The sequence below is a fragment of the Bubalus bubalis genome, chromosome 3 (assembly GCF_019923935.1).
Source record: "Bubalus bubalis isolate 160015118507 breed Murrah chromosome 3, NDDB_SH_1, whole genome shotgun sequence".
NCBI classification, from domain to species: Eukaryota; Metazoa; Chordata; class Mammalia; order Artiodactyla; family Bovidae; genus Bubalus; species Bubalus bubalis.
The window spans coordinates 28,469,827-28,487,025 of record NC_059159.1 but is presented as its reverse complement, the minus strand read 5'-3'; the positions used below and the strand labels follow the sequence as shown (position 1 = coordinate 28,487,025).

Genomic DNA, 17,199 nt, shown 5'->3' with positions numbered 1-17,199 from the left:
GGTCCCAGGCCCAAAGCACAGACTGCCCCTACCTCATCCCAGCTGCTCTGGGGACGGGGGGGCTGTGTGAGCTTGTGCTGGTGAGCTCCTAAACTCCGGGTGCAGAGGCCAGCCCACCTTCAGCAGCCGGACTGGGCCCACTAACCCCCAGCCCTTCTGTCAGTCCCACAGCTGGATCTGGGAGGAAACCAGAGTAAGTCAGAGTGGGAAATTCTAGCCTCTTCCAGACTCTTCAGAAGATCTAAAGAAGGAGGGGCAGGCTCATCTCACAGGCCCAGTCGGCCACCGTTACTAACGTCCCAGTCAGCCTATGCGGAGACACCATCAAGCCCCGTTACAGCTGAGGAAACTGAGGAACAGTGTGGTGAGGTAACTGGCCAGAGGGCACACAGCAGGTCTTGGACTGGTCTGTCTTCTAAAGGCCCAAATCTCAGAATGAAGTTTGTCGGGTCACTTCTTGCCCCAAGTTCAGCGACATCTGGGACGGACCCAACCCGGGGCTTCCACTCGGCCCCCTTGCTCAGGGCGGGAGAAGCCGGGGCCTGCGGGAGGGAGCCCCGCAGCAGTCCGCGAGGGGATGGAACGGCCAGGGGGCGGGTGCGCAGGCCAGATCGGAGCCGCCTGACGCTCCCCAGGTTGGGCGGGACGGTCCACCCGGGGGCGGGGTTCCTGCAAGGCTCCGCCCCGCCCCGCCTGCCCCGCAGAACCGCCGCCGGGAACCCAGTTTCCGAGGAACTTTTCGCGGGCGCTGGGCACCACCGAGTTCCGGGCGGGACGCGAACGCGCGGAGCGGCTGCGGCGGGCCCGGCGGACCTCCGAGAGGAGGTGACTGCGCCATGGACGAGCCACCCTTCAACGAAGCGGCCTTGGAGCTGGCGCTGGCCGAGCCGTGCGAGCTGGACGCGGCGCTGCTGACCGACATAGAAGGTGCGTCAGGGCCACTGGGCTCCGCGCACGGGCGGTGCCGGGCCGGGGGCACGGAGGGCGTCGGGGCGCGGCCCGCGCCTCTGTGAGGAGCGCTCCGCGTCTCTGCGCCGAGCGCTGCGGGCCTCGCGGTCCTGTCCCCGCGGAGCTGCCCGTGCCCCCTGGGTCCTGTAGGAGGCTCGGCGCTGAGCACGTGCGCCTCTGGGCGCCCCGGCCCGCACCCCGCGGCCACCGAGTCCTCAGTCGCGAGGCGGCGTTGGCGAGAGCCGGGGACCCGGCGTCGCCGAGGCCCCGCCCCGCCCCGGCCTTGACGTCAGCGGGAGGTTACTCTCGGTCGTTCCCTCCGTCCCGAGAGTTCAGCTCGGCGCCCGCGCTCCTGCGCATGCGCTCCGCGGTCCCGCGGACCCTGACAGACCAGGGCCCGGTTCTCCTAGCTGGCTCCGGGTATCGGTTCGGCACACGTTTATCGAGCGTCTACTGAATACCAAGCCCAGTTCTAGGCACCGGAGGTTCACAGACCTGGGCTCCCCCTTTCCTTGGAAGCACAAACCCACCCTAAGGAAACCCATAAACGGATACTTACATCTGTGGTGGAGCTGGGGCAGGGTGACTGCTTCGGGTAGGGCGGTGGGGTGGGACCTGAGCTCAGCCCTGAGAAGGATGTCTTCCCCGCAGAGGGCACGGCGAGGAGTTGAAGGGGCACAGGTGAGACTGGGCAGGTGGGTGGAAGAGGACTTGGCAGGGAAAGGCGGGAGCAGCAGCGCGGGCCCTCTTACACACCTGGAAACACTGCTCTGGTTGTTCTACAAAGAGGGTGTTGGGGGCGAAGCTGCAGCGGGGCCAGTCAGGAGGCTGTTGCCCACGCCGCACAGAGCACATTCCAGCCTCCGCAGGTTGCCTCCGAGATTCCTATGCAGCTTCAGCCACGTTGGCTACCTTGCACTTGGTTGATGGGGAAAACAGGCCCTGAGCACAGGACCCAAACCTCCCACAGCCTGGATGGACTCATCCATGGAGGCTATGGCCACCCTAGGGTTAGCAAAATGGACACATCTGAGCCAACCACTCTTTGGATGGCTCGCTGGGAACCTAGCTGGTAGGGCCCAAGAGTTGCCAGGTCCCCTGGAGGGGAGTTGAGAGGAGGGCCAGGCAGCGTTGACTCGGGGGTGAGAGCTGAACTGGATCCCAGAGGCAGTGGGATGTTAAGTGACTTGTCCCAGGTCACACAGCAGAGCATGGTAGAGCCAGAATTCAAACCCAGGGTGGGAGCTCCAGAGCCCACGCTCTTAAATGCTGGTCTCCTATTGTGAGTGTGTGTGTGTGTGACACTGTAGAGCAGGGGACTCAGGAGGCTGCTCTATATGGAGGTATGCTGGGGGCCTGGGAGTGGGTCGAAACGGTCATAGGTCACACGGCCACCTCCCCATCCTAGCCCAGAGCCTTTGACTCATGAGACGGAGGACTGGCATCAGGGAGTCTACCCATGGCCCTGAGCCCCACCCAGCCTGGGCATGTGCCTTGGCCAGACTCCGTCATGTGACCAGCGCCCTCACCAGGAGCCCCAAGTCCTGTGCTGCAGGTCGGGCCCTGGCTGCACTGCGCCACAACTCTGGGTGGATCCACCTGCTCCCAGCCTCCTCCTCCTGTTCTTGTTTTGGGGTCCCCTGTGGCCATGAGAGAGGGTGTGTGGGAGCCGCCTTGCATGAGTGCTGGGATTGTGTTGATGCCGTGGAGGGCCTTACCCCCCACTGGTTCATTCACTGCACTATGCTGCTCAGTGATGAAGAGGCGATTGGAGGACGCTGCTGGTCGGGTGGGCCTGATCAAGGGGTGGCCTGGGCCTCCGGTGCATAGCTGGAAGTCATCTCTGCCTGGGCTTCCCAGTTCACTCGTCTTCAAAGTCCAGGTGTCTGCCTTCGGCCCAGTCCCTAAATCAACCACAGGGACCTGGCTTCCTGGGCTCCAGGCCAGCCTGCTCAAAGAGGTACATGGGGGCCAACCTGCCCCCTCAGGCCTCTCCCCACAGTCTCTCATGCCCAGGTCTCTCCCTGGTGCTGCCAAGCATGGGCCCTCCTTAGAAAACAAGCTCAAGATGGCTTACAGCCCTGCTCTGGCCACAGCACATGCCTGCTCAGCTCCCTAACCACCATGGCTGCCCAGAACCCCAAGATACAGTCCCTTGTCTCAGTGCGGTGTTTGAGACCTGTCAGGTGGGCTGGGCCCACCCTCCCATGGTGAGTCCTGTCCCTCCAGGCCCTCCCCATGCCCTGGACACACTCTGCCCCCACATGGCGCTCCTGCCTCATCCTCATGTCCAGAGGTCCTGAGGGCAGAGCCTGGGAGAGGCCTCTCCCCCTGGACATGGCCCCTCTCCATCCCTCTCCTGCCTTGGGTGCCTGGCCCACCTGCCCCAGGCGGCAGGAAGCAGAGGCCCTCCCGGTGTGGCCATGTGCTCTCTCCAGGTTGCAGCGGCTGCTCTGGAAAGCTGGGGTGAGGCCATAAGTGGGCTGCCCATGAGCCCCTGTGAGTTCCAGCCCTCGCACCTGTGAGGGGGTGGGGAGATCCGGGCAATCCAGGGAGGCGGGTGGGCTGGCAGTTGGGAGCTGCCTTCTGCCCGGTGGTCACCTCACTGGATGCACACATTCTAGGTGACCTGCCCAGCCTCAGGTGGGGTCACCACCGGGCAGAGGCCTGGGGTCTGGACTTCGCCCAGCTGATAGGGCAGGCCAGGTGGCAATGACTCTTGGCCAGAGCAAGTGCCTCTGTCCTGTGTCTTGCCAGCCACAGGCCCCGTGGATGTGCCCTTTGACCCTGGGGCCTAAAGGGCGTGCATACCTGCACTTGTGATAGGGGAGGGGAGAGCCTCAGAAATGCCACGGTTATCTCCTCACTGGTATACAGACTGGGGGCAGACATGCCCACTACCCCCACCTGCCGAGCTGAGGTGTGGGGAGCAGCAGGAGGGCCAGGCCCAGTGGGGATTGCCTCCCAGGCCAAGAACATGTTGCAGTAAATCCATCTCTAGCTGGCAGAGGAGGGCCCAAGCCCAGCATGTGTTTCTGGTTTCTGGCCATAGTTGATTGTTTGCTGCACAACCACCTCGGGGCAGCCTCAGAGATGCAAATTAAAGCACCTTCAAGGTTCCAGTCACACAGTTGTGAGGACTAAGGAAAGCACCCCAAAGTAGGTAAAAATGATAAAACCCAGTGCTGGTGATGCTCTGATTAAACGTGACACATTGCAAGGGAGAGTGTAAGGAGGTTTATTGTTCCAGAGAGCAGCCTGGCAGCTCGGAAGCAGTGTGCTGCCTTTGAACCAACACACACACTTCAGAGGGGGCAGTGCCAGGGCTGAGCCTTGGAGCTTCACACTGCCTCCCCTCTGCGTAGCACTCTGCACGCACATCCTGACCTGGGATGAGTGGTGGCAACAAGTTGGGACAGAGCCAGGCTGGCCTCAGGGCTCACTCCTGCCCCTGGCAGGCGGGGCTAGGGGCTGTGGGCTTGGGGGGTTGGCAGGCCTGGGCGTAGGTCTGAGATTCTTCACTTGGCAGTCAGAAGACCTGGGGCACATAGCCTCCCTCTGAGCCTTAGTGGCCTCATCTGGCTAGAGGGCTCATATTCAGGTTCCCCTGGGGCTCTGGCCCCGGGGCCATCTCATTCCAGGAAGAGCGGGCACCCGCCACATCCCCAGGCAGCCCCACACACACAAAGGCACCCTGTGCCCCTGCCGCACACATGATTGGCTGAGGACATGCGAACCTGCCAACTGTGCTTCTCGGGAGGTTCCAGGAGATGCTGGTGGGAGCAGCAGGGCTAGCTGGCAGGGTGCAAGCCCGCTTCCCACTGCTGCCCTGTGCCCTCCCTCACGCAGCCAGAGGTGGAGCGGTGCTGTTGCTTTGTGCTGTCTGCTGCAGACTTTGTGACCTGCTTACAAATACCTTTTCTGCCCATTCCCTGAGAATTGGTGTTCTTAGCTCAGGCGACAGACAAACGTGGGTTGGAACTCCAGCTTTGGGCTGTCTCCTTGACCCTCTTCCTTCTTGACCCCCTCTTCTGCAGTCACACCAGCCTCTTCTTTGTCTTGATAGCACACCAAACTTGCTCCCACCTCAGGGCCTTTGCACTTGCTGTTCCTCCTGCCTGTGACATCCTTCCTCCTGGCCCACTCCCTTCTTTCATTCAGGCCTCTACTCAGATGCCCCCTCCACAAAGAGGCCTGCCCTGACTCCCTCTGTTTCTTCACGATGCTCATCACCTGCACCCCCTTCCTCCACGGATTAGTAGACAGTTGGCCTCCCTCCAACAGAAGCTCCACTGGGAGGTCTTCACGCTCTGTTCCTGCACTCGAACAGAAGCTCCACTGGGAGGTCTTCACGCTCTGTTCCTGCACCCCCAGCACCTGGCACTGGCCTGGCATTTAGGAGAGGGCAGTAGATATTGTCAGAGAAACATCTGAGCTTCATGGGCCAAGCCATATGAAGGAGGTGGTGAGCTCCCTGTCCTAGGAGGCATGCAAGAAGAGTTTGGGGTGCAAGGCCTTGTGTCAGCTCCTGTGGGTCATAGGCTCCTGTGATAGTCAGAGGTGGGCTCCTGTGGGTGGGTGTGATGGGGGTCCCCCAAGGATTTCTGTCATGGCCTCAGGATAAATAGGCCCTAGAATAAAAGGCCCACATCTGCCTTCAGAGGGAGGTTTGTAGGTAGAGCCAGGGAGGGGGCAGAGGGTTTCAGGTTTCCTGTTAGGCCCTGATAGAATCAGGGCAGGAGAGGAAAAGATGAAGCCAGGCTTGGGGAGGGGCAGGTGGGCCCCCTGAGGCTGAGCCCACACCTCCCCTCTCCCCATAGAGTGGGTGCAGGAGCCACGCAGGCCTTGAGTCTTAGGTCATGCGAGTGCTTACTTCACCGGCGAAGGGCCCCACTGTGGGAGCCCTGTCCAGCCTTTCAGGCCCACTGGACTGGAGGGAGCTTCCTTAAACTGTGCACCCTGGAGTGGGGGCTCTCTTGCCTCCTAGAATCCCCTGCTCCAAGGCCAGAGGTGAAGGCTCAGAGAAGGAGAGTGACTTGCCTGGGACTGCACAGCAAGTGAAGGGTGGAGGGAAGTTCTGGCACCCAGATCTGGCTTTAGGAGAGAGTGAGAGGGGGCCCAGTCAGACCGTGAGTTCAGAGGGTGGTGGCCCCTCAACATGCCACCAGATGAACTGCGTCTTCGTTATATCATGTCCCCGAGGCCAGCCCTCCTCTTGGCAGCTGTTCCTGACCCTATCGGCTGTGGGCCTCTCCCTTCTACGTCCTTGGTCTAGATGGGACAGAGCCAAGACATGTGAAATGGGAAACAAAGGGGGCGAGAGAGCATGAGACAGGGAGAGGGACGGTCAGGAGCAGGTAGGCTTGACTCTGGGTGGCCCTGGCCCTGCAGAGGCTCAGGTGTGAGTCAGCCCTGGAATTCAGGCCTCAGTGTCTCCCAGTCTCAAGGTACTCAGGTGAGGTAGGAGCCTTGCCAACACCAATGTCTTGATTTGGGGGGGTGAGGGAGGGTGTGAGCACCCACCAGCTGAGGAGGAAGGGAGGTGGAGAATTCAGTTGTCCTTGGCATCTGCTGCAAGGCCATGGAAGGACCCGGACAAAGAAGGGTGGATATGTGATGGAGAGGAGCCTCCTGGAAAGTGAGAGCCATCGGGGCCAGGGGGTCTCTGCCCCTAACACCCTCTGAGGCTGCAGGACACCAAGAAAGGGTTGCAGGTGGGCTTGGCCGCAGTTGGAGGCTGGCATGAGCCTGGAGTCCACTTGGCCACAAAAGCTGGAGCTGGCAACCTGGGCTGCTGGCCAGGCTCTGTTCATCTGTGTAGAACTCAAACCTTACACAGAAGGGGAGAGGATCTGGGCAGCCCTCCAGAGACCCCCAGAGCCTGTCATCCCAGGACTTCCTCACCTTCTGTCCCAGGGACTGGGCTGCCTGTTGGCTTCCCCTGACCCTGCAGTGAATAAATGAGTCAGGTTCACCCCGAGACTGCTGGGGGTGGGGATGTCACTGACCCCGTCCCAGATCCAGGCCCCTCTTCAAAGGGATGTCTGTATGGGGCTTCAGCTCGGGCTCAGCTGTTACTGGCTATCAGTTTGGGGTATGGGTTCCCTTCCTCAGTGTCCCTGGAAAGTGACTGTTGCCAGGGGTTCGTGCGGTGGGGTGTGGCCCATGCTGGGGCGGCCCAGGAAGGGGAGGTCCCCACACCCACTGCCAGGTGGCCCTTAGTCTCACTTAAGCACTGCACCCAGTAACACCTTTACTTGTCCCAGATCTGGCTTTAGGAGTCGGAGCCCAGAGTCGTGCTCGTCCCATTTTCCAAGAGCGAACTGAGGCTGAGCGTGGTCGAGACCAGCTCAGGGTGTCAGAGAGCCAGAGACTTACCTGCGGAGCTGGGGCACCTCTAGCCCCTCGTTCCACCTCTCTTCTCTGACTTGACCGCCAGTAACCCCTGCAGACGTCGGCGCCTAGTGGGTTAAGGGCCAGCGTCCGCTAGTAACCCCGGCCCCCATGCGGCGCCGCGGGGCGCAACCCGAGCCGCGTGCCGTGGGGGTGGGGCGGGGCCGGGGCGGGGCGCCAGGAGGCGGTGGCGCGGCCGCTGATTGGCCGCGCGCGCTCACCCCATGCCCGGCCCGCCGCTACGCGGGGCGGGGCTGGCCAGCGGGGCGGGGCGGGGGCGGGGCCGGTATCGGGGGCGGGGCCGGCGGGTAGCTCTGTCGCTCAGCGGCTTTAAAGTGCGCCGGCTCCGCAGGTGAAGTCTGTGCTCGGAGACCGGCAGGCCAGCCGCCTGGACGCCCCGAGGGGCGACGGGCCCGGGCCGCGGAACCATGGACTGCACGTTCGAAGGTATTTTTTGGAGGCCTCCACCCCTTTATTATAGAGCTTTCATTTCCTCAGCGGGGTTCCATCCTCGGTGCCCTGAGGGGAGGTGTACACACTCCCTGCTCTAAGAAGAGTAGGCTCCCCACGCCCACGTCCGGAGTAAGGGGGTGGCTTTCCCACATCTGCTCCAAAGCGGGGAGGACCACTTTTCCTGGAGCTCCCTTTTGGGGGCACCTTGGGCTTGACAGACAGTGGGAGCCCTAGGTCAGCCAGTTTCGTCTCTCGGCCTCAGTTTCCTCAACTATCAAAGGGGCTCGTGAGGCCTGGGGTAGGGGGTCCTGCGGGAGAAAGCACTGTGCACTATGACCTGTGCAGACCTGGAGGGCCTGCCAAGTGTTTGTGTTTGAGGACAGGAGGGCTGAGCCTGGCACCCACCCCCACCCCATCCTCCCTTGTGCTCTCCTGGCAGCCTGGGTCGTCCCCTGCAGTCACTTTCCTGCCTGGCACCTGTCAGTAGGAGGGACTCAGGTGACCTTGAGGCCCCACTCCGTGCAACTGTCCTGTCACAAAGTGTTTTGTCAGTCCTGTACAGATGGGGAGACTAAGGGCTGGTGAGAGGACACTTTTGCCAGAAGCCCAGGCTGGGGGTCTGGGGGACACCTGGGGCTCCCAGGGTTTGCTCATGGGTCCTGCAGAGCACTTTGACCCAGTGGATGACTCCTTCAGTGGGTTAGAGGGCCCTGGACTGACCCAGCCAGGCTGCTGGTTGCCAGCTGGGGGAGAGGGCTTGTGGCCAGTTTGGGCTGCCGCGGGCCATGTGTCCAGTCTGTATGAGGAGGAGAGTCAGGACAGACGGCATTGGCTTTCATTGAGGGGAGACTGAAGCTTGAATGGCCGGTCCAGAGCTGCTTGGCTGCAAACAGAGCCTGGGCTTGTGCCCAGAACATTCAGAGACACACTGGTTGGCACACATATGGCCAGCGGTTGACTCTGCCCCAAGTCTCGGTTTATTGCACAGAGAAATGGGTTGGCAAAGGCAGCTCTGAATTGAGCGGTTGTGGACCTCTGCTTCGGGGGCCGCTGGCATTGTCCAGTGTCGCAAGGCTGTTTGATGCACTGGGCAAAGCTCCAGATGTCCCGGGTATCTGTGAGCGTGGGCTCCTGCGGGTGGCTTTTTGTTTCTGTGGCGTTGCTCCCACGTGTACACTGTGTCGGGGGTGGGGCGTGAAGACACACAGCACCTGCTGCACTGCTGCTCACAGCTTTTCCTCCTCCCCGCAGACATGCTTCAGCTCATCAACAACCAAGACAGCGACTTCCCGAGCCTATTCGACCCGCCCTACGCCGGGGGCGGAGCAGGGACCACAGACCCTGCCAGTCCCGACGCCAGCTCCCTGGGCAGCCTGTCCCCACCTCCTTCCACGATGAGCTCCTCACTTGAAGGCTTCCTGGGGGTGAACAAGGCGACACCCCCACCCTTGTCCCCTCCCCAGCCTGCGCCCACCCCCCTGAAGATATACCCATCTGTGCCTGCCTTCTCCCCGGGGCCTGGGATCAAGGAGGAGCCAGCGCCCCTGACTGTCCTCCAGCCCACCACCCCCCAGCCCCTTCCTGGAGCTCTCCTGCCGCAGAGTGTTGCGGCCACCACCCCACCGCAGTTCAGCTCTGCTCCCATTGTGGGCTACCCCAGCCCTCCAGGAGGTTTCACAGGTAAGGAGGGCGTGTGGAGGTGGGAGTCAGGTGCTTTTGGTGGAGGAGTTTGCAGGCTTTAGCAGTCGGGCCCCTGCTCTGTGGCTGGAGGCGCCTGCTCACCAGTAGTTCTCGGGCTCCTGTGGACGAAGCACTTCTCTCGCTGCCCGGGGTCCACACCAGCTGCCCTTCTGCAGAGTGATTCTTGGCTAGGAGGCTGGCATACTTGCATCAGAGCCCTGGGCAGAGCCATCCAGATAGGAACCCACGGCCACAGGGGTAGTGACTCATCCCGGGTCACATGGTGATGAGGACCTGGGGGACGGGTTGGAAGTGGGTTGCGATAGCCTGTGTCCTCAGCCCCAGCCTTCATCTCTGCAGGGACCCCTCCGGGGAGCAGCTCGCAGTCACTGGCTGGCCTGCCACTGGCTTCCCTGCCAGGGGTCCCGCCCGTCTCCTTGCACAGCCAGGTTCAGAGTGCGGCCCCCCAGCAGCTGTTGACAGCCACAGCCACCCCCACGGTGGCCCCTGGAGCAACCTCTGTGACCTCCCAGATACAGCAGGTCCCGGTGAGGCGGTCTGGCTGGCATCAGGGAGGTGGTAGCCCTGGGCCCAGACCCATAGCCCACGGCTGAGGCCCCTCCTGTCCTTAGGTCCTGCTGCAGCCCCACTTCATCAAGGCAGATTCGTTGCTCCTGACGACCGTGAAAACAGATGTGGGAGCCCCCTTGAAAGCGGCAGGCATCCGCTCCCTGGGCCCTGGCACTGCTGTTCAGGCAGCGCCCTTGCAGGTAGGGGGCTTGGGCAGGGTGGGGGTGGGTGGCTTGGGTGGGGTGGGGGGCGGCGAGGTTTGCTCACATGTCCACCTGCTAACTCTGCCTGGCCCTGCAGACCCTGGTGAGTGGCGGGGCCATCCTGGCCACAGTGCCACTGGTAGTAGACACTGACAAGCTGCCCATCAACCGACTTGCCAGTGGCAAGGCTCCAGGCTCGGCGCAGAGCCGCGGCGAGAAGCGTACAGCCCACAATGCCATCGAGAAACGCTACCGCTCTTCCATCAATGACAAGATCGTTGAGCTCAAGGACCTGGTGGTGGGCACCGAGGCCAAGGTGTGGGCTGAGGCCCTAACAGGGTGGCTCTGGGCAAGCAGGCACCTGGGAGGAGGAGGAGGAGGAGGAGGATGGGGCTGGGCAGACAGTCCTGGGGCCCCAGCCTCCTCGGGCCTGGCAGTTCTGTTCAGGTGAGCTTCAGGGAAGCCCCGGGTGGCACAGGCTCTTCCAGGTGCTGGGGATTTAGCAGAGGACAGACAGAGATCCTGCTGTTGAGTAGCTGATGTTCTAGCAGGGTGCGGGGGTGCCAACAGACCTGGGTTGGGGTACGCCAGGTGGCATAAGTGCTGTGCTGGAGAGAAGAGGGATGGGGGAAGTTGCAAACCTAAGTTGGGTGGTCCGGGAAGGCCTCACAAAGGTGATGTGATGTGTGAACAGAGGCCTGGAGGAGGTGAGAGAGTGAGGCATAAGGTGGAGTGATGTTGACAGCAGCCAGCCAGGTGCTGTTGTCTGTATCTTACTTACCTGGGCGGCAGGTTCTAGGGGAGGAATGTTCCCAGGGAGTAGGAATAGCAGATGCAGATCTCCTGAGGCGATTGTGTTGCAAAGCAGCCCTGCCCTCTCGCTTCAGTGCCAAGCTCTCTGGCCTGACCACTTGTGCCATCTCCCTCCCACCCCACCCCTGCAGTTGAATAAATCTGCCGTCTTGCGCAAGGCCATCGACTACATCCGCTTCCTTCAGCACAGCAACCAGAAGCTCAAGCAGGAGAACCTGAGTCTGCGCACTGCTGTCCACAAAAGCAGTGAGTGCTGGCCCTCCCTGGCTCGCAGCTCCCCCAGGTCCTGAGCTCCAATTTGGGGTGAGGTGGGGTGTGGAGCTCACTCCAGCCTGCTCCTCTCTGGCCCACAGAATCACTGAAGGACCTGGTGTCGGCTTGTGGCAGTGGAGGTAGCACAGATGTGCCCATGCAGGGCATGAAGCCAGAGGTGGTGGACACCCTGAGTCCACCCCCCTCAGACGCCGGCTCGCCCTCCCAGAGCAGCCCCTTGTCCCTTGGCAGCAGGGGCAGTAGCAGCGGTGGAAGTGGCAGTGACTCGGAGCCTGACAGCCCGGTCTTTGAGGACGGCCAGGTGGGGCCTGCAGTGTTGTTCCCTTCTTGTCATCCAGCAACTTCCTCCGAGCCCCAGGACTGGATCAGGTCCCTCACACATCCCACCTCCCCTTTTATAGACAGAAGAAAGACAGGGCTGAGGGGTTCCCACAGTAAGGCAGGGGGCAGAGTTGACCCCTCCTTCCTGGAGCTGTGCTCTCTGGGTCATGCTGCCCTGTTCTCACCGCCCTGCCCACCCCCCCAGGTGAATCCAGAGCTGCTGCCCGCTCCCCACAGCCAGGGCATGCTGGACCGCTCTCGCTTGGCCCTGTGCGCGCTCGTCTTCCTCTGTCTCTCCTGCAACCCCTTGGCCTCCCTGCTGGGTAGCCGGGGTCCTGCTGGTCCCTCCGACACCACCAGCATCAACCACGGTCCCAGGCGCAGCATGCTGGGTGCTGAGGGCAGAGGTAGGGTGGTAGGAGGGGGGCTCTCGCAGAGGTGGATCCCGTCCTGTGGGCTTGGGGCTCTGGATTTCCTGGGTGCCCAGCCTCTGTGTCCCCAGCTTCTGTCTGCCCCCAGATGGTCCTGGCTGGGCCCCGTGGCTGCTGCCCCCACTGGTCTGGCTGATGAATGGGCTGCTGGTGCTCTTCTCCTTGGCACTTCTCTTTGTCTACGGAGAACCAGTCACTCGGCCCCACTCATGCCCCGCCGTGCACTTCTGGAGGCATCGCAAGCAGGCCGACCTGGACCTGGCCAGGGTAAGTGGCCAGACCCTGGGGGATGGGAACAGGCAAGGCTGGGACCCCGAGCAGTGTCTGGGAAGGTGCTGGGCATACCGTGGACCTCCCCTGTTCTCCCCACTCCTGACTACCCCTTCGACTCCTGTGGACCCCTGGGGGCCCAGCCTGTGCTGCTGGGGATGGTGTGGTCCTCACGGGAGGCCCAAGGTGGAGGGGTAGCACAGCCCCACGTTTCTTACCTGAAAACCCCTCACCCCCAGGGGGACTTTGCCCAGGCTGCCCAGCAGCTGTGGCTGGCCCTGCGGGCCTTGGGCCGGCCTCTGCCCACCTCCCACCTGGACCTGGCCTGCAGCCTGCTCTGGAGCCTCATCCGCCACCTGCTGCAGCGTCTCTGGGTGGGCCGCTGGCTGGCCGGCTGGGCAGGGGGCCTACGGAGGGACAGGGCCCTACAGGCAGATGCTCGCACCAGCGCCCGTGACGCAGCCCTCGTCTACCACAAGCTGCACCAGCTGCACACCATGGGTATGCAAGCGAGGGCTGGCCCCCCGGGGTCCTGCTGCCTCCACACCACCCTTGGCCTCACGCCCTCTTATCTTCCAGGAAAGTACTCAGGTGGGCACCTCGCTGCTGCCAACCTGGCGCTGAGTGCCCTGAACCTGGCTGAGTGTGCGGGAGATGCTGTGTCTGTGGCCACGCTGGCTGAGATCTACGTGGCCGCTGCGCTCAGGGTCAAGGCCAGTCTGCCCCGGGCCTTGCATTTTCTGACAGTGAGTAGGTGGTGACCAGTGAGGGCTCTGTGGATAGGTGAGGGCTGCACAGAAAGGCACGTGGTTATGGGGGCGGCTGTGGGCCCGCTGTGGTCTCAGCCAGGTTTCAGTTTGATGGCCCTTTCCTTCCTTCCTCAACAGCGCTTCTTCCTGAGCAGTGCCCGCCAGGCCTGCCTGGCACAGAGCGGTTCAGTGCCCCTTGCCATGCAGTGGCTCTGCCACCCTGTGGGCCACCGTTTCTTCGTGGATGGCAACTGGGCCCTGTGCAGCGCCCCGAGGGACAGCTTGTACAGCGTGGCTGGGAACCCAGGTGCCTTCTCTCCCTGGGCCCTTCCCCGTGCCCACCCCTTTCCCCACAGCTGGCCGCCTCCTCCATCCCCCGTTCCCATTCCTCATGCCTATCCCTGGTCAGTCTCTTGTCCCTGCCTCTCTGCTGTCCTGGCCCACCCTGGCGGCTGCCCTGCCATCTGGTGTGGCTATGGGGATGTGCTGATGGGGAGGCCAACCTGGGTCTGTCTCAGCTGGGGCTCTTCAGAGGCAAACAGAAAGACAGGGGGCGGGGGGCCAGGGGTCTGATTCAAGAGGTGCTCCAGACAACATCACCATGCAGTGAGGAGGTCGGGCAAGGGCGTGCATCCCAGGTGGGTTATCCTGTCCACAGGCGGGCGGAGTGTTTATCTACCAGCTTTCAATTGTCTCAGAGCCAGGCCCTCCCGTGCCCAGAAAAGATCCCTAGTGCAGGGAGGTGCCTGTGCACAGGAGGGGTGGGGCCATTCTCGCCCCTCCACTTGCTCACTCTTCTCCACAGTGGATCCCCTGGCCCAGGTGACTCAACTGTTCCGTGAACATCTCTTGGAGCGAGCACTGAATTGTGTGGCCCAGCCCAGCCCCAGTCCTGGATCAGCTGAGGGGGACAAGTGAGTGTCTCTGTGCGCCTCAGCAGGCCAGAGCCCCCGTCCAGTGGAGCCTGTGGGTGGCCAGAGCTGGGCCACTATGGCCTTAGGTGCATTTCGGTTCCTCTCTGGGCCTCAGTTTCCCTGCATTTCGGTTCCTCTCTGGGCCTCAGTTTCCCACCGGCCCGGCACGAGGGGATGGAGGCTCTTGGAGGAGCCAGGAGGCCAGGCTGCGCTGTTCGCAAAGGTGAGGACCCCTGCCAGCCATCCTGACCGCCCGTCCTCTCCTGCCACAGGGAGTTCTCAGATGCCCTGGGGTACCTGCAGCTGCTGAACAGCTGTTCGGACGTGGCCGGAGCTCCTACCTGCAGCTTCTCCATCAGCTCCAGCATGGCTGCCACCCCCGGTGAGCCCCCGACCTGTGATGCCCTCAGCCCCAGCGCCAAGCAGCTCAGCCTTGGGTGCAATATGGCTGAGTTTCTGCCTCCTGTGCCCCCTTTGCAGGCACAGACCCGGTGGCCAAGTGGTGGGCCTCTCTGACAGCTGTGGTGACCCACTGGCTTCGGCGGGATGAGGAGGCAGCCGAGAGGCTGTACCCATTGGTGGAGCACCTGCCCCGTGCCCTGCAGGAGTCCGAGTGAGCACAGGCTGCATGCTCGTGCCCTACCCCCAACCCTGCCCCCAGCTTTGTTCTATGTCCTTGGGGTCTCACCATGCTCTTCCCATGAAGCCAGAACCAGTGCAGAGGGAGGTCCAACCATGACACTTCTGCCTTGGCCCCAACAGGAAACCCCTGCCCAGGGCGGCTCTGCACTCCTTCAAGGCTGCCCGGACCATCCTAGGCCGTGGGAAGGCTGAGTCTGGCCCAGCCAGCCTGGCAATGTGTGAGAAGGCCAGTGGGTACCTGCAGGACAGCCTGGCCACCACACCAGCTGACAGCTCCATTGACAAGGTAAGGGCTGGGGCCAGGGGCCTGGCCCGTCTCAGGGGCCTTGGCCTTTCCACTCCCTGGATGGTCCCCCTTGGGCTGCAGAAGACTGCAGGGTCAGCCCAACAGCACAGGACGGGGGACCCAGCCGGCCTTGCCTTCTGGCTAAGGCTTGGGTCCCGGGGAGAGTGGCTGCTCCCTCTGGCCTCAGTGTTGCCCTCCTAGGAGGAGGGTGGGGTGAACATGTGGCAGGGCCCTCCTTGGAGGCTGCCGCGCAGGCCGGCGGGGGCGTGGGGCCTGGAGAGCGGGCGGCCCCGCGGTGCATTGCTGTTGCATTGCATGTGTGAGGCGGGTGCAGTGCCTCGGCAGTGCAGCCCGGAGCCGGCCCCTGGCACCGCGGGCCCCCTAGCCTTCTCTCCCACAGCCAGAGGCCCTGACCCCTGCCCTGCCCTACCACCACCCCCAGGCCATGCAGCTGCTCCTGTGTGACCTGCTCCTTGTGGCGCGCACCAGCCTCTGGCAGCGGCAGAAGCTGCCGGCACCCACCCAGGCCTCTCAGGGCCCTGGAGGTGGGGCCCAGGCCTCTGCCCTCGAGCTTCGTGGTTTCCAGAGGGACCTGAGTGGCCTGAGGCGTCTGGCACAGAACGTCCGGCCTGCCATGCGGAGGGTGAGTGCCCACAGAGTCCTGACTTGTGATGGGGACAGACATGAGGTGTCTGAAGGGAGTGGGGCCTGACCTGAACCTCTCCTGGTTCCTCCTGCCCAGGTATTCCTACATGAAGCCACTGCCCGACTGATGGCAGGGGCCAGCCCGGCGCGGACACACCAGCTTCTGGATCGCAGCCTGAGGAGGAGGGTCGGCCCCTGCAAAGGAGGTGAGAAGGCCGGCTGGCCCAGGTGGGAAGGGTCTCAGGCCAGGTGAAGGCTGCAGAGGGAGACCGTAAGACACACAGGAGCCTTGGGACTTCGATGGGAGCCCTAACCTGAGACTCGGGGGAAACTGTCCTTTGTGGAGCACTCGCTCTGTGCTCCAGGGGAAGCAGCGGAAGGGACCAGCTAGCTGCATGGCAGCCCAAGACCAAAGGCGTGGGTGCGCAGGCAGGACCAGGCGGCAGGGGCGGGGCCGGGGCCTGAGCCCCGCCCCTGGCGCGGCCCCGCCCCTGACGTGCTCCCGTGCGCGTGCGCAGGCGGAGCGGCGGAGCTGGAGTCGCGGCCCACGAGGCGGGAGCAGGCCGAGGCTTTGCTGCTGGCCTCCTGCTACCTGCCGCCCGGCTTTCTGTCGGCGCCCGGGCAGCGCGTGGGCATGCTGGCCGAGGCGGCGCGCACGCTCGAGAAGCTCGGTGACCGCCGGCTGCTGCACGACTGTCAGCAGATGCTCATGCGCCTGGGCGGCGGGACCACTGTGACCTCCAGCTAGACTCCTGCCGGCGGGCCTGCCCTAGAGCCCGGTCTCCGTATCAGCGGCCGAGAGCGACGCCGGAGTTCCGGGGCTCACGCCCAGTCCACGGACTGTGCGGCCCCTGGGGGGCTGGAGACCCTCGGAGACGTCTGCTCTTGACCTGCGGGCCTACCCAGCCCGCTCCCGCACTCGGCGCGCGGTGGCCAGGATAGTGCTGGCCTCTGGTGGCCGGCTGGGGAATTACCGGGGCCTGCCGCCGCCGGATGTCACGTGCTCCCAGTGACACCGCTCCTGGGTGTCATGGACCCCCAGTCCGCAGCTTTCCCCCTCCCTCCAGAGAGGAGAGAGGGGTGCATTTCACCGAGCCGAGGGACCCTACCCCCTATGCCTCCCTCTCATCTAGGGAGACCTGTGCATAGTGTAGATCGGAGTGCACCAGCTTCCTGGCCTCCAAGGCTCAAGCATTACTTTGCCTTTTGCAGACTTTATTTTCATAGGTTGAGAAGTTTTGTACAGAGAATAAAAAATGAAATTATTTATAATCTGGGTTTTGCTCCTTTGGGGAGAGGCTAACCAGAGGGGATTCTTTGGGCCTTCTGTCCCTCTAGCACCCAGGCAAAGGCTTCTCGTTGCCACCTGCCCTTCTGTGTTTGGGAGGCCTGGCTTTATTCCCTCCAGCTGACCTGGGCCCTGGCGCGCGCTCTCATCTCCTAACCCTTAGGGCCCTTGTGGTCTCAGCTTTTCCTTTTTGGTTCCTCTCCCAGCTTCTGCCCCCTTCAGGTCCAGGAATGATATGTTCTTGGGAATCTGTGGTGACAGGAGGAACTACAACCTGGGTCTTCCTGTGTGTCTGGGTGTGTCACCTGCCTAACCCTTGT

The 17,199-nt window shown here is 62.9% G+C and overlaps 1 protein-coding gene across 1 annotated transcript; it reads left to right on the top strand.

Annotated features, from left to right (window-relative positions):
- Positions 1-686: 686 nt before the first annotated feature.
- SREBF1 (sterol regulatory element binding transcription factor 1) lies at positions 687-16,863 on the top strand. The gene is given in 21 exon segments (XM_025280442.2): positions 687-927; positions 7,694-7,744; positions 7,747-7,788; positions 9,046-9,474; positions 9,835-10,022; positions 10,107-10,244; positions 10,345-10,563; positions 11,192-11,306; positions 11,414-11,634; positions 11,860-12,061; positions 12,174-12,352; positions 12,595-12,856; positions 12,935-13,101; positions 13,243-13,411; positions 13,910-14,018; positions 14,291-14,400; positions 14,499-14,631; positions 14,781-14,946; positions 15,389-15,589; positions 15,689-15,797; positions 16,110-16,863. Coding segments are annotated over 21 exon segments (3,531 nt in total). The 5' UTR covers positions 687-836; the 3' UTR covers positions 16,340-16,863.
- The last annotated feature ends 336 nt before the right edge of the window (positions 16,864-17,199 follow it).